Source organism: Lithobates pipiens, unplaced genomic scaffold (assembly GCF_037356315.1).
Source record: "Lithobates pipiens isolate NorthernLeopardFrog02 unplaced genomic scaffold, aLitPip1_a1.2 Scaffold_18, whole genome shotgun sequence".
Lineage (NCBI taxonomy): Eukaryota > Metazoa > Chordata > Amphibia > Anura > Ranidae > Lithobates > Lithobates pipiens.
The window spans coordinates 202,095,431-202,112,763 of record NW_027507758.1 but is presented as its reverse complement, the minus strand read 5'-3'; the positions used below and the strand labels follow the sequence as shown (position 1 = coordinate 202,112,763).

At 43.1% G+C, this 17,333-nt stretch overlaps 1 protein-coding gene across 1 annotated transcript in view; it reads left to right on the top strand.

Moving 5' to 3' along the window:
* MPC1 (mitochondrial pyruvate carrier 1) overlaps positions 1–17,127 on the top strand; it is an 80,834-nt gene extending 63,707 nt beyond the window's left edge. The window contains exon 4 of the mRNA XM_077486533.1: positions 16,544–17,127. Within this exon, the coding sequence (XP_077342659.1) occupies positions 16,544–16,580 (37 nt within the window). The 3' untranslated portion in view covers positions 16,581–17,127. The remainder of the gene's footprint in view (positions 1–16,543) is intronic.
* The last annotated feature ends 206 nt before the right edge of the window (positions 17,128–17,333 follow it).

Below are 17,333 nucleotides of genomic sequence, written 5' to 3'. Positions count from 1 at the left end.
CAAATGTAGCTTGTGGCTAAGATTATGCCCTTTTTGAAATTCGGCTGGAATGGGCTTGGTCAAATGGCAGCTGACTATCACTCCCATGCCTCCTGTAAGGACTGAAGCACAGGCTTGGACTTGAATTTGGTAGAGGATACAATTATGCACCTCACTAACCAAAGTAGGATTGGGGAGAGAATTGCCAACATTTTCCAGACTGCAGCAATATGCTTAATGTTAGGGTGGACTTTGAATTGAAGCTGTCAAATCAGTGGAAGTGTTGTCACCAGGGGGTTTACATTTAGGCATATTATGGCTCATTACCACAACTTTCAAGACTGTTTCTGACTTATTGTACAGGAGACACTTCATCAAGAACAAATGCCTGATAACTTTGCCCACTTGGTGTAGATATTAAACAGTCGGTAAACCTTTTATATGGCAATGATCGTGTGTGTATGCTGTGCTCATAACTGTATCATTGCAGTTTGGTTAGTTCTTTGACTCTACCAGTAATGTCACTATTCATTTTAAATCTGTAGTACGGTATGTATCATGCTAATGTTATAACGTTGATTGTCAAACAAGTGCACCATTTCTGTTCTTTAATTAGCATAGGTTGAACTAATGTTTACCTCAAGAGTGTTAGAGGGTGTCGTTGATATTCCTTAGGCAGGCCATAGATTGCAAATTTCTTACCTGCAACCACAGGTTGCGGGATAGAAGTTTGCCTGTTTTCCCCATCAACACAAATGGTTCTGATGGGGGAATCGCTCCTGCTGAACAATTGTCTGCAATAATTGCAATATGTGAATCCGGCAGGCTGGTTGTACTCAAGTTGATCTGTTTTTTAATTTTTTTGTACATTCAGCCTGCCCACACATGGTTCGCTAAAGTAACGAATCATAAAAAAATATAGTATGTACAATTGCTGAAGAAAAGTGCAGCGCTAATCCAATGAATATAAATATGAAGACCCTATCAAAAGGATACAACTAGAGTTTCAGTGATTGCTATCTCAAATTTTTTTTATTGTTAAAACTAAACCTAATTGCAAATAAAAATATTAATTGCAAATGTTTGAAGAATCCGTATATCAATATTGAATATTAGAAACATACGTTATTTGGTTATTGTGATGTTAATGTAAAAAAAATAACCTCTTAATAAACACATCAACTTGAAAAAATTGATATAATTTTAGGTTATAGGTATTGAATGTCCCATATCCACAATATATGAAATGTGCTAAAACAATGTGCAATCCATCAAAAAAGGTCCATGTCCAGACTTGTGTAATGAAGCAGATTGTCAGAATAATCCGAGGATGATGGGTCAATCCAAGAGCCACAACTAGGGTTCACCACTGTGAAGAGTTCCACCACCACCAAGAAATAAAGAAGCTTACCGGAACATGTGGATCCAGTTGGCATATGCCTAATGAGTCTAAACAGGCAGGGGCGTACAAATAACTGGTAAGGGGTAATTTTTGCACCACTCTCCAAAACTCACCTTAAGTGTTATGGGTGGACAATCAACTTCCACAGTCAATTCCACAGCCTAATAGGGAGCGACTATGCAGGACCATCAACTTCAGATTTAGGCATGGGTAATTTCTGCCTTAACTCTGGTGTATATATCCAGAAAAGAGATAAAACGCCTCCACATAGTGTAAAACCATAAGGCAGGGGACTTAAGTTCAGAAAACTCGCATTGCAGCAAGCATAATGCGCTTTTCAAATTGCATCCTGTATGCTGTTTACAGAAAGACAATGGCAATTGACAGGACTCGCATTGAGGCATTTCACCTACATAGACATCATCTGGGGTATTGGGCACTGTAATCATTGCTTTTAAATAGCAAATGTGACCCAAAAGTAGACAACCAACCCGTGAAACATGCATGTGTATACAAATTCACTTCCTGGATGACAACCAAGATGTGTGGGTGCATGCAAGTCAAACCTCGTTCCAATACCGAGGCCAGCATTTGCATCGGCAGTGTCTCTGCGATTCCTATACTAAAACCAGAAGTTCGCTTTACAAGCCTCGATTTTTTTAAATTACAAGAGGTGTCTCAAACCATAGTTAAGCTGAGATGACTTTTGCAATAGAAAAAACTTATATGGCATAAAATTAGTGTATATATGTATAGTTTATTTTAACTCATTTATAAGTATAAAATTGTAAAAGCTATAATAAACTGTGACACAGTAGAAAATAATACCCAGGAATTGAATTGGCAGTCCAGTATTAGGAAATTTACATATTGAATCTAAAACCCCAGAACGAACGTACATGGGACTCGAACACAATAAGATCCAATTAAATACACCCATAAAGTAGTATGATGTCCAGGGGCCACACATCCTAACCAATTCTGCCTAATAAAGGGGTTAATCTCCCACTCCACGTTCATACCGAAGAGGGATTGGGACCGCAACACTTGCATCCAAAAATTACCCGAGACACCCCTAATGTTGGCTTCACCCCTCCAAGGATCCAAGAGGAACAGACTTTGTAATTGACAGATATATACATATGTCAATTACAAAGTCTGTTCCTCTTGGATCATGATTATATTTTTGGTACACTATTAGTTACTCCTCTCTTGATATTGGCTATATGCTCGTTTACCCTTCCTGAAAACGGGTGAATAATTCTGCCAACATATTTCCCACAGGGCAGTTCAGCAGATAAACCAGGTTTTGTACAATAGATGACCCACAATAAGGGACCCAGTATACAATAGTTTTCCAAGAGATTCCAGTGTTAATGATTGATCTGTCTGTATTGAGAAGGAAGTGAATAAAGACCATTTAAAAGTCCTTGTTTTGAAAGGGCTAAGGCCCCTTTCGCATGTGCGGACTGTCTTTCATCCATCCGTTTTCTGATGAAATACGGACATGCATGCATCCCTATGAGATAGCAGGTGTCGGCGGATGAACATCCGCCAACACCCGCTATCATCCATGCCCGCTATGGTCCGATTCTGCAGACAGAGGGAAATCGTATATTTCTATCCGTCTGCAGCGCGGATCGGAATGAACACGGACAGACTGTCCATGTTCATCCAATCCCCCCATAGGGGAGAGCGGAGATCTGACAGGGAGGTCCCTGCACAGTGTGCATGGACCACCCTGTCATCCGCCGGCTCAGCTGGGATCAACTGAGCTATCCCCACTGAGCAAGCAGATCCGTCCCATGTGAAAGGGGCCTTTAAGAGAGCTATCAACTTCAAGGGTTCTCTGTAGTTCTGAGTCCATTTCTCTATGATCCTATCCCTTATCAAGGAATCTGTCTCAGAACCAGAGCTTGTTTGACGTCGTGGATATCGGTACAGTTCCATCGCAGGTGTAAAATTGACTGCGGGGAACTGATGACTGTAGCCACACTTTATGATCACTATCGACTGGAATAACATTATTACGGTCCATAGGTTTTAATATGACGTTGCTAGGATATCAAGCCGCTGTGTCCCCCCGGGTATCGGTCTGACACAGCACAACTTCGATCTAAGTAAAGCGTGTCTGACAGACTCTTTACCACGTGATCAGCTGTGTCCAATCGCCCCCTTTCTGACCAGAGCACTTTTTGCAATTTAGCACTGTGCTGCTTTAAATGGTAATTCCAAACCCCCACAAATAGAGCTCTCTTTTGGTGGTATTTGATCACCATTGGGATTTTTATATTTTGTGATATAAACAAACACAAACTTTGAAAAAAAATGTTTTTTCTACTTTGTTCTAAAAAAATAAATTAAAAAAAAATTAAAAAATCCAATAAACTCAATTTCTTTATCGTACATCATGGGAGACAGAGCCTAAGTAATGGGTTATGGGCCACCTTCAGATGATTGGATGCTGGTATACCCAATACAGGATGTTCACTCCCCTAACCCCCCCCCCCTCTCCTTCCAGAAGTACCCCGGTTTTTTGCCTGTGTCTAAGGTGTTGGTCATGAGAACGATGTGCTCTGAGGAGCTCCAGGTGGGATCCATGCTGGATTTAAAAAACCTCCACAACCAGATCCACCCAAGCCACTGAGGCCACAGATTTGGTACCTGGGCCTCACATAGAAGAACAAGGTTTTGCCTGTAACGCTTTTGGGCTGGACCCCAGGAACCAGGGTTTTGTTTGGTTTTTTGGTCATGCTACATTACCTAAAGTTGCTCCAGAGGAGTGGAACCCCTATATAGGGACCCAGTCTTTGAAGGTTTACCAACGCAGCCTGCCGTGATCTGTGAAGTTTGGATCTGTCTGTTACAGCAGTATCCTGCAGCAAGGATAAGGTAAGGGAAGAAGCCTAGGAACTGTAAAAGGTCCACCTACGGGTTCTTGAACAGATGTTTTCTCAAGATATTGTCATGGAGTAAACTAGTGGCTCCTATTAAACAGTCATTCCCTGCATAATCAACCTTGCAAGAGGGAAAGCAGAGCCTAACAAACTACTGCTAATAGACTAAAATTCCACCCCCGGGCGCTGTGAACTCCAGTCATGCCTCCACATTGTCATCCTCTCCGGAGATGCCAGATATGGCAAGCCAGGTTGAGTCTTTGGAACCTATTGGTGGTGGCTTTTTTTCACACTTCAGCCCCTGTATACGTGACTGAAGATATTTTCCTCTGCCCTGCAGGGCTTAGAAGGAAGATTAGCGGCTTTAATCGCATCCTCCATCCAAATGAATAGGAAGCGTGCTAGAACCCCTACCCTCACCTCAAACCCTTTACCAAGGGAACAGTGGGCACAGGATGAGGTATTGCCCTCAGCAGATAAAGTGGAAAAACAAGCCGATTATTCCTTTGTGGAGGAAACGACAGTTGATGAACCTTTTGCAACCTTGCAATCTAAGATTGATGGTACAAACTCTTATGGAGATGGTTCATTCCACTTTCATGCTACCCCTAACAGTCAGCTGAAAGTTTAGTTTCTTCCTTGGGTTCTTTAAAACGTTTACAGCCTTTTCATGTATTTACAGTCCATGCATTACTAGAAAAGCTTATTTATGCTGAATGGGATCACCCAGATAAGCATTTTCTCCCTCCAAAATGATTCTCAGTTCTCTAGCCCATGGAGGAGAAATTCACAAAAAGATGGAAGGTACCAGCAGTTGACTCTGATGTTTTTTTTCCAGCGTGAATAAAAATGTAACTTGTTCAGTAGACAATGCACAAATGCTTACAAATTGGAATTTCCGTTAATCCTTTTTCCTTGGCAGGGGCCGTTTCTCAGCATGCAGTAGCTACAATAGGCATCTGTCAGTCCCTAAAGTACCAGTTCAAAGAGGCCCTTAAGGAGGTCCCTGCACAACAGGCCTGTGAGTTGGCCAAACTACCAAAGGCGCTATGTTTTGCCATAGACACCATGAAAGGCTATTCACAAGGCGTCCCGCCTTGCGCTTGTACCAATACACATGCGTAGGACCCTGTGGTTAGAAAGTTGGTCAGCCAAAGCACCTTGCAAAAAGCTTCTGACTAGTTTCCCTTTACATGGGGATCAACTATTTGGCGACGATTTGGATAGATGCATCCAAACAATTTCTAGTGAGAAAAGTACTCTTTTGCCGGTCAAAAGAAAGTATAAACGTCCTTCATTTAAACTTTTTTTTTTCTTCTCCTGCGCCAGGGGCATCTGCCTCTAGGCAGTGGTGACTGCCTCCACCATCACTCTAGAGGAAAACCTCAGGGTGGAAGGAAGACTTCTGCATTACTCAGAAGTCTGTCTCTAGGATACAAACTAGAATTTTGGGAGTTCCCACTGTCTCGTTTTCTGAGATCAAACGTTTCTAAAGATCCAGGGAAAAGACAATCCCTGTTTCAAGCATTAGACCGATTTATTGGCTCGGGGGGTGATCATACAGATCCCCACAAAAGAGCAAGGTTTTGGTTTTATTCAAACCTGTTTGCGGTACCAAAACCAAATGGAGATCTCAGACCCGTTTTTAGATCTAAGGAATGCAAATCCGTTCCTGAAAATCCACTCCTTTTGCATGGAGTCAATTAGGTCAGTAGTTTTCTATCCTACAAGGAAAAACTTCTGGCGTCCATAGACATCAGGGATGCAGCACTTTCAGTTTGTAGCCTTGCCCTTCGGGCTAGCTAAAGCACCCCAGGTGTTCACAAAATTACTGGCCCCACTTCTAGCCAGGCTAAGGGCACAGGGCATAACAGCCTTGGCGTACCTCAGTTGGTTACTAACCCAAAATCTGCTGAAAGGAAAATCCTTCAAACCAATTATCTGGAAAGTAGTAATGACAGATGCCAGCCTTTCAGGCTGGGGAGCAGTACTAGAGAAGACTGCAGGGACAATGGTCAAGAACCAAAAGAGCCTTGCCCGTCAACATCCTAGAGATTCGGGCAGTGCGTCTGGCTCTGAAAGCCTGGACTTCCAGGTTAAGGGATTGTCCTGTCAGGATCCAATCTGACAATGCCACGGCTGTGGCCTATATCGATCACCAAGGGGGCACCAAGAGTGTCTCAGCGCAGAGAGAGATGAACCATATTCTAGAGCTTGGGCAGAAAGGAATATTCCATGCCTATCAGCAGTCTTCATTACGGGAATAGAGAATTGTCACGCAGACTATTTGTCGTCAGCAGTTATTCTCAGGGGAATGGTCTCTTCACCTTCACATTTTTTGGGCTGTTTGCCAAAGGAGGGGGACTCTAGACATAGATCTTCTAGCATCCAGATTAAACAGGAAGTTGGTCAACTGTGTCCAGGACAAGGGGTCCACTCGCATGCGGAACAGATGCACTGGTAAACCCTGTGGGATCAGTTCTCACTGATCTGTGCATTCCCCCTATTCAGTTGCTGCCACGACGACTTTGCAGGATCAAGCTGGAAAGAGCCAGTAATTCTGGTAGCACCAGCATGGCCCAGAAGGCCATGGTACACAGAAATCATAAAGATGGCAGTGGAGGATTCATGTTCCCTCCCATTAAGGCCAGACCTACTCTCACAGGGGCTGGTCAGTTATCTCCTAATTTGATTAAAGCAAGGAAACCAGCTTCCAGAACAATGTATTAGAGTCTGGAAGGCTTATGTTTTGTGGTGTGAATCCAAGAAAACTCGAGAGATAAATCATAGGCAGAATTCTTGCCTTTCTACAATTGGGCATAGAGATGAAGTTGGCCCTGAGTACTATTAAGGGCCAAGTCTCAGCCTTATCGATTTTATTTCAGACACTTGCTATGCATTCTTTAGTCCAGGGTTTTATGCAAGGGGTGATGCGGATTAATCCGCCAGTTAAATCACCTTTGAGCCCTTGGGACTTGAACTTAGCTTTGTCAGTGTTACAAAAACAGCCATTTGAAACAATACAGCTTTATCTTCTGCAAGGAGGGTTTAGGAATTGGCTGCTCTTTCTTGAAAAGAGCCAGATTTGCTTTTTCGTGAGGACAGGGTGGTACGCCTTTTCGTCCCAGGTTTTTTTACCAGAAGTGGTCTCGGGTTTCCACATGAACCAAGATATTGTCTTTCCATTTTTTCCAAAACCATGTTCCAGGGAAGAAAAGTCTTGATGTGGTGAGAGCAGTGAAAATCTAAAGGCAACTGCTCAGATTTGTAAGACTGATGTCTTATTTATTCTGCCAGAAGGTCCTAAGAAAGGACAGGCAGCATCAAAATCCACTGTTGCCAAGTGGATTCGGCAAGTTAGAATGCAAATTTTTTAAGAAGTAAGATTCCCCCAGTTAGTGCTAATTGGCCAGTGTGTCACCAGGCCTCCATGGCTCAGATCTGCAAGGCCACAACTTGGTCTTCAGTACATACATTCACACAATTTTATCAGGTGGATGTAAGGAGGTATGAGGATATCTCATTCGAGCGCAGTGTGCTGCAGGCAGCCGTAGAAGTCCTCAAGTCTGGGGGTACCCTGTGGGTTGTCTCTTCCTCCCCTCAAATAGCATTTATTTCTTATTACTTAGGCTCTGCTGTGTCCCATGATGTACAAAAAAGAAAATAGAATTTTTATAACGGCTTACCTGTAAAATCCTTTTCTTGGAATACATCATGGGACACAGAGGTCCCTCCCCCTCTTTTATGGAGTTTAAGTATATTGTTTTGCTACAAAAACTGAGGTACTCCTGGGAGGAGGGGTTGTATAGGGGAGTGAACTTCCCTGTATTGGGTATACCAGTGACCAATCACCTGAATGTGGCCCACAACCCATTAAGTTATTATTTATAGACTGTGTCCCATGATGTACTTCAAGAAAAGGTTTTTACAGGTAAGCTGTTATAAAAATCCTATTTTCTTTTCTTACATCAGGGGACACAGAACCATAGTAATTACTATGTGGTTATATCTGCGTATCAGGTGCTGGACACTGGCACGCCTCTTAAGGCATGAACTTCCCCCATATAACCCCTCCCACTACTTGAAGTCCTCTGTTTTTTTTCGCCATTGTCTAATGTGTTGGGCACGAGTATGGATGTGTTGTACGGAGCTCCACGGGCAGTAATCCTTGATGAGAACCAGCCATCCTGACCGGATCCGTTCTGATGTCTCCATAATGGACTAAATGAATGGTACCCAGGCCACCTAATCCAAAGACGCAAGGTTTTGCTTGCGAATGCTTTGAGAGCTGGGCCCTGGGATCCAGTACTTTTTGGTAGTGAGGCCAATAAGCTTACTGGCAGGGTGCTGTCGCAGGTCCAGGATTGTGGGTCCACCTGAGTGTTCGCTGGTTCTTGAAGGTTTCCTTTAAGGTCTCGGAGCCTACCATGAAGGGCTGATAAATAAGGTAGGTGAGATTTTCTCAGTAAAATCTCCTTCCATGTGTTGTCATGTCTGTGTCACCATTGGGGGCTGTATTGAGCACTCACAATTCTGACGCTGGAAACAGCAGAAGCTCCACTCTCCTCTCCTCCTAAGCCAGCTCAGACCCTCAGGTAAGAGAAAGGGGGTCTGAGCACTTCCTGGGCCCCCAGATTGGCAGTTTTTGTCTTATTTAATGCCAGCCAGCTGCTTTATTCTTTTGGCAAAACCACCCCCCCCCCCCCATGATGCAGGACGCTCGCGTGGGAAACCACCTTCTTTTTTGAAACAGGAAGAGGGGGGCATGGCTAACGACGTCAGCAGAGTGGTTGCTGGTCAGGTTTGGTGGTACACGCATTTCCCTTTTGACAACATTGTATTGTATAGCTAGGATTAATAGCAGTTCTTGTACTGTACTATAGCCTAGCAAGTGAAACATTTTTTCTGGTACTGCCTCTGCTTTGTACTGTAAGCTATGAGTGACAAAAGGACCAGGAACTCCTCCAAGGGTTCTAAGGGGTTAATGGTGTACAACAAACTAAAAGCCCTTCCAAAATGTCATCCTCCCCTGACAGGTATACGGCCAGTCAGATGAGCCGTCGAGGGTAGAACATTTCTGTCCCTGTGTATTTCATACAAACAGGTTTTTTCTTCTACCATTTAAAATATTATTGCCATGTCTCTCCATAATGGGACTAAACATAGCAGATTCCCATCTAGTCATCAGGGCCCTTTTGTTGAGGTGCAGGAGGCTGGGGATCAGGTAGATCTTGCCAAATATTGGAAGATGCTTATCTTTCCTCTTCAGAGGATCCTAACAGGGACGGAGTAGCCGCACAAGTCAGGTGTTTGTCTATTCCAGTGATTCTCAACCAGGGTTCTGTGGAGCTAGGGGTTCCTTCAGCATTGGGTAATTCCTGCCTCTCAGTCAAGTTCCCACTGACACCATTGATCTCTTTAACTATCTGTAAGAAAATTCTTCCCAAAGACCACAAGTGTAAAGATCATTCTTCCCACTGACCATCACACTAATGTATCATGAGTTGTAGATTACAAATTTTTAGCAGGGGTTCCCTGAGACTGGAGAACTATTTTAAGGGTTCCTCTGTGTTGAAAAGGTTGAGAAAGGCTGGTCTTCTCCCTTACCTCAAGAGCCTGTGCTGCAGGCAAGAAAAGGGTTATCTACCTCTAATAAGGTTTGTTTGAACCTCCCCCACCTGGGGATGTTTTTTCCTATTCATGCCTAGCTATGTATTCTGAATGGGAAAATTTCTATGAAGAAATGGGGGATTCCAGCTATTAATGCTGCAGTCACCTCAGTGAGCAGAATCTCACATGTCCAGTGGATAATGCACTGATGTTAAAGGATCCCGCAAGTTCAGGTTGAATTTTCCTTTTTAAAGACAGGATGTCTTTTGCAGTTCTTGCTACAATTGGAGTATCTCAGTCCATTAACCCTTTAACGTCTGCTTCACTATTTTGGTGGAGTACATTTGAGTCACGCCAATGCATTGGAAAATGTGGACTCCAAGGGCTTAAGGAACAGGTGTGAGATACCTGAAAATTCTGCCTGATCAGCAGGCACGGCAAGGGGCTGTTGTATTTGACTCGATCGTTTAAGCCTTATGGCTTATACTTGGACTAGTGCATTCTTGCAGAGGTCCGTGGCTGAAATATTGATCAGCCGAAGCACCATGTGAAACCCAGTTTGTGTCCCTTCCTGGGGTACAGCTATTTAGAGTGGATAAGTACATCCAAAAGGGGTAAAGCTCTCTTTACTAGTAAAAGGACATTAAGCATGTCTCCTTTAATCATGCAGCCTCTCCTATGCCTGGTGCATCTGCCTTTAGGCAGTCTCGACGGTCTCATTCGTCAGGTTTAGGAGAGAGTTCCCAAGGGTAGCACCATGATCTTGGGGGCAGAGAGCCCATAAAGCAGAAAGCCAAAGCCTTCTCATGAAGGAGCACCCCCACTCGTTTGGGTGAGGTGAAAGGTCCTGCGATTCTCAAGGTCTGGCAGGAACAATGTCACTATCGGGGATTTCTGCAGTTTTTTTTTTCTCTAGGTTACGACTAGAGTTCCAAGAGCCCAGATGGCTCAATTGGCTTTCGATCTGAGGGTCCAGGGATTCTGGTCCCTGTTTGGGTGCTGCCGGTGGGGTCATTGGGGCTGCTGGTGCAAGAGTTTGTCTCCTCAGAGAATGTTCCAGAGAAAGGGTGAAGTCTCCTTCTGGCCTCTGGATCAGCTGTTATCCCAGTCGGTGATATTAGAGATTCCCTTAGTGGAACAGGAAGTTTTGGTTCAAACCTTTTAGGGTTCCAGAGCCAAACAGTTAAGACCCATTCTAGATCTCCGAGATCTGAATCGGCAATTAAACATCCAATCCTTTCATAATTCGATCAGCTGTGTCCATCCTTCAAGGAGGGGAGTTGCATATCTCCATGTGCCAAAGTTTCCTTCCCGCCTACCAGAAATGTATGCGGTTTGTAATTATTTTTATTTTATTTTTTTCCAATTGTGGCGCTTCCACTTGGCTTAGCCACAGCACCATGAAAGTTCTGAAAGATTCTGGCACCTCCTTTTAGCCAGGTGAAGGGCTCAAGGCATAAAAGTCCTAGCCTATTAGAAGGTCTACTTTTTAACCACTTTAGCCCCGGACCAATTTTCAGCCTAAGGACCCAGAGGTCTTTTTACAATTTTGCACTGCTTTAACTGGTAATTGCGCGGTCATGCAATGTTGTACCTAAACTAAATTTGCGTCCTTTTCTTCCCACAAATAGAGCTTTCTTTTGATGGTATTTGATTGCCTCTGCGATTTTTTATTTTTTGCGATATAAATGGAAAGACCGAAAATTTGGAGAAAAAAATATATTTCTACTTTTTGTTATAAGAAAAATCGAATAAACTCCATTTTAGTCATACATTTAGGGCAAAATTTATTCAGCCACATGTCTTTAGTAAAAAAAATGTCAAGCGTATATTTATTGGTTTGCGCAAAAGTCATAGCGTCTACAAACTAGAGTACATTTTCTGACATTTACACAGCTTTTAATTTATGACTGCCTATCTCCTTTTCTTGAGGTGCTAAAATGGCAGGGCAGTACAACCCCCCCCCCCCCCCCCCCATGACCCCATTTTGGAAAGTAGACACCCCAAGGAAATTGCTGAGGGGCATGTTGAGCCCACTGAATATTTTTTGATTGAATAATGACACAAAAAAAAAGTTTACAAAAAGTTGTCACTAAATGATATATTGTTCACACATGCCATAGTTATATGTGGAATTGCACCCCAAAATATATTCTGCTGCTTTTCCTGAGTACGGGGATACCACATATGTGGGACTTTTTGGGAGTCTAGCTGCGTACGGCACCCCGAAAACCAATCACTGCCTTCAGGGTTTCTAAGGGTGCAAATTTTTGATTTCACTCCTCACTACCTATCACAGTTTCGAAGGCCATAAAATGCCAAAATAACACAAACCCCCCCCCCCCCCAAATGACCCCATTGTGGAAAGTAGACACCCCAAGCTATTTACTGAGAGGCATGTTGAGTCCATAAAATATTTTATTTTGCCACAAGTTGCAGGAATATACATTTTTTTATTTTTTTTTTTGCACAAAGTTGTCACTAAATGATATATTGTTCACACATGCTATGGGCATAAGTCAAATTTCACCCCAAAATAAATTCTGCTTCTCCAGAGTACGGGGATACCACATGTGGGGGACTTTTTGGGAGCCTAGCCACGTACGGGACCCCGAAAACCAAGCACTGCCTTCCGGATTTAAATATAAAACGCTACCAAAAAAAACTTAGCGATTGCAGGGATCAGGCCTGACTCTGCGAACGCTGCAGTTATGTGTTTAGTGTTTTGTAAGTGACAGCGATCGATCGATACTGCACTTGGGTGGGCTGGGCGGAGGGGCAAAATGCTAGCAGGTATCTGGGCTGATCCCGCTAACAATGCGTTTTTTGGAACCCTAAACTGCTGGGGACGCTAGTATAGATCTGATCAGATATTGATCTGTTCAGATTTTATACCACTACGGGAGGTTTATGCTTTGCGCGTGGGTGTTAGCGGTACTGGCACTAGCCTAGTGCTGCCTGGGGCGACTCGGACCCTGACCCTAAAACCTAATTGATATCACCCGCCGGGTGATCAGGGGGTTAAACCTTTATTGGGTAATAAATGGTGGGTGCCCTGATGCTATAAAAAGCAAACTAACTAACCAGAGTCACCCGTAACACTTATACGGTGATCACTGGTGAAAGGGTTAACTAGGGGGAAATCAGGGGGTTCAAATTTTTAATAGGTAGTATATGGTGGTCCCTGGCGCTATATAAAAACCTGACAGGGAACCTAAATGACTAACTGGCTAACCAGCGTCACCAGTGACACTTATACCGTGATCGCTGGTGAAAGGGTTAACTAGGGGCAATCAGGGTGTGTGCCTGTGTGTTAGTGTCAGTGTAGTGTTTGGTGCAGACTTACTGTGTCCTCTCCTCGTAGTCCGGTCAATAAGACCGCCCCGAGGAGAATGACATCACTTCCTCCCTGCCTGTGTATACAATACACAGTGGGAGGAAGCTTCTCATTCACCAGGAGCGATCGAGAGGGGATGGCCAGAAACCAACGGCCATCCCCTCATCCCGGATCGTTCCTGAAGCGAACCGGACCGCCGCATCCAGCGGGAGGGGGTCCGATAGGACCCCCCACCCGCTGGAAGGCAAGCACGTACATGTACATGTTTGTGCCTGTACATGCCATTGTGATGACGTACAATGGCATGCGGCGGTCGTTAAGTGGTTAATTGGTTTTAGACCCGAGTCTGAATGATCCGAGTCTGATCGTAGCTGTAGATATCTGAAATCTCTAGGTTGGATTCTCGGCCTAAGAAGATTCTCCTTATAACCATCAAGGAGATTACTTGGGGGCTGGTTATAGATACCATACAGAAGAAGGTATTCTTACCCCTGACAAGAATCCGTTCCATTGTAGGACTAATTCAACTTATTTGGATAAAGGAAAATCCCTTCATTCGGCTGCAGAAGATTTTTAGGGGCAATGGTGACCTCCTTCAAGGCCATCTCTTACGCGCAGTTTTACTCAGACTGCTTTAAGACACCATCTTGTCGGTCTGGAATAAAGAAGATTCGTGCCTTGGTTTCTAATACGCTTGGCTCCTGACATAAGTCAGAGCCTAAATAGGTGGTTGTTATCCAGCAAGAGGGAAAATCTTTATCCTGGAAGGTGTTAGACAGATGCCAGCCTTCTAGGCTGGGGAGTAGCCCTGGAAGAAGATTCTGTTCAGGGGGAGATGGTCTAGGTTAGAGGACCAGGTTTGACTGTTGAACCCCACTCTCTAAAAGATCGTGGGTGATCTCCTTCAGTAGTGTCTACTTTCACTAATGCCAGGAAGCCGGCTTCCAGAATCGCTTACTTTAGAGTCTGGAAGACATAGGTTTCTTGGTGTGGATCCGGGGGTTGGAACCCCAGGAAGTATGCCAATAGGCAGGATTCCTGATTCCTGCATGTGGGATCTAAAATGAAGCTGAAGCTGTCCTTGACTTCTATCAAGAGCCAGATCCAGGCCTTGTCGGTGGCTTTTCCTATGGCCTCTTGCTTCCCACTCTTGGTGCGTAGCTTATTCAGGGGGTAACATGGTTTATTCCCCCTATCAAGGTACCTCTAAATCCTTGGGATTTAAAATTTTGGTCTTATCGGTTTTGCGGAATCAGCTGTTTTGAACCTTACGCGAAATTCCCTTGGTTCTTTGACGAGAAAGATAATCCTTTCTGCTCGCCATTTCTTCTGCTTGAAGAGTATCAGAACTAACGGCTCTGTCTTGTAAGAGCCATATTTCATCATGCATAAGGATGAGGTGGTTTTATGTCCTCATCCTGAATTCCTACCAAAAGTGGTAACTGGTTTTCATTTAAACCAAGCTATTATTCTTCCTCCTTTTCCCTAGAGCTTTCTAGAACATTCTCTTGATGTAGTAAGAGTGATCAGTCTATTTAAAGGCGACTGCTCAGGTTCGCAAACACATTTTTGTTTGGACTGCCAGAGGGTCCAAGATGTGGACAGGCAGCGTGGAGATCCACTATTTCCAAATGGATTTGTCAAAGTGAGTGATCAAGCTTCAGCTTGAAGAAAATTCTTCCTTCTTATTAAGAGCACACTCATCCAGGGCGATTAGTGCCTCTTCAGTGATGCATCATCAGGCCTCCATGGCTCAGATCTGTTCGACCATGACTTGGTCTTCGGTTCATATGTTAATCCGATTTTGTCAAATCGATATTAAAGGTCATGAGGATATTGTCTTTGGGCACAGCATATGCTGCAGTATGAATCCTCTGGCCTTCAGTTTTTTCTCTTTCCCCCCCCCCCCTTTTTCAGTTGCCATTGCTATGGGACTTCCCACATAGTAATTACTATGGTTCTGTGTCCCCTGATGTATGAAAAGAAAATAGGATTTTAAAACGGCTTACCTGTAAAATCCTTTTCTTTGATATACATCAGGGTACACAGAGGTCCCTCATTCTTATACACTTATTGCTTGGCTACAAAACTGAGGACTCCCAGTAGTGGAAGGGGTTATGTGGGGGGAAGTTCACGCCTTAAGGGGCGTGCCAGTGTCCAGCATCTGATGTGCCGATATAACCACATAGTAATTACTATGGTTCAGTGTTCCCTGATGTACATCAAAGAAAAGGATTTTACAGGTAAGCTGTTTTAAAAATCTTTGTCATTCATTTAGGCCAAAATAAGCAATAATAAGCAATATATGAAAGCACTTTCTACCAGATGGATTACTGCTTCATGCGCTTTTTGGCTTTGGACATCTGTTTCTCATTTTTTCAAAGGTGCCCACCTGGTCTTTCTCTTCACCTGTTTGTAATTGGTTACATAGGAGGATATTTCCACAGCATTTTTTTTTTTTTTTTTGCCAGTGTACAGTCACTTGAAAGTAGCTGTATCAGACGCAATGATTTAGAGAAGATTGAGCCCAGTACTGTAATACAGGAAACGGATATTGCCTGTTTTTTTCCAATGAATGCATATTATCCATGAGGAATAATAGAGTGGCAATTGGACAGGAAAATTGCTTGCAATTTCAGTGCAGCACTGTTCTGTTAATTCATTAGGGAATATTAACCACCTCAATACAGGGTACTTACACCCCCTTCCTGCCCAAGCCATTTTTCAGCTTTTAGTAATATCACACTTTGACAATTGTGCGGTCATGCTACACTGTAACGTGAAATGTTTATCATTTTATTCACACAAATAGAGCTTTCTTTTGGTGGTTTTTAATCACTTTAATTGTAATCAGGGCACTGTGAGGTGATGCTGCTGATTGGCTCTCCTCACCTCACACTCAATGTGAGACGAGGAGTGCCAATTACCAGCATCTCCGTGTTTACATGTGGCCGGCTACGATTGGACACAGCCTATAATATGGTTAAAACGTGGCCGTGGCTCTTTACATGGATTGGGGTTGCGCATGTCCTAGTGGGTGCGCAAAAGCAGTCATTCTGGTTGGCTGTCATGAGGTCCACCAAGAACGAGAGCCATGCCATCCAGCCGTCATTTGCTGTCCTCTGTCCTTTTGGGAGCAGGTACCTGGTTTTGACAGATGCCCACTGCATTTTTGGCAGTATCCAAAAGCTTTGTTCTGTACATGCAAGATAAATACAACATGGTGGAATCTGCCCATGACTTGCTGTGAAAAAATAAATAAAACCTGTATTATATAGTACTTGTAAGTAACACAGTTGTGATTATTTTCTCTTGTAGGATGTCTCAAAAGTCTGCAACCGAAGAAAAAAAATAAGATGTCTCCATCAAATACATGCCTCCAGTAAAACAGAATCTTACCAACACAATCAATTTGCACCCTGCATTTTTTTTTTTTTCATACATAACATCTACCACTACATTCTATGGTACTGGAATACTGCATTTTTTTTTTTTTTAAAGGTCTTTCGTTACTTGTTTTGTTTTTTTGAAGGTGCATTTTTGGGCTGTTATATTTGCTGCACTACTTGGTAAGTCACTGTACTGGAACAAGCATATTGTCTATTCTGACATGCATACTTTTATTCCAATTCGTGACTCGTGAAGTTGAAAAGTACATGGATAACCATCACCAGATCATACACCTTCCAAAGCAAGTTCACATTGTCAGCTCTCATGTTTTGTCATGACTAGTTCCTTTTTAAAAATGTTAATTTTAAGTATAATATTCTTTACCCTGTGCCTTTTCTCTGGTCTACTTGAACAACTGGACAAGGTGTGTTGAGAGAAATGTCAACATAATAAAGTAAAAAAATTCATATTTTATATGAATTTTTAGAACATTAATAAACTTTTTAATTTTTCTTTTGTGGTTACTATATGTTATATGTACTTCTTCTTTTTTTTTTTTTTTTTTTTTTTTTTTAATATGCCATTATTTTGCCTTGGTTCCTCCTTTTCCCCCTCATCAACATAATGGTAAAAGTAGAAAAATAACAAAACCTAAAATAAAACTTTCTTAGTTTTCATTATGTACTAAGTCTTGGCTTCTCCATGCAATGTAGGGTGT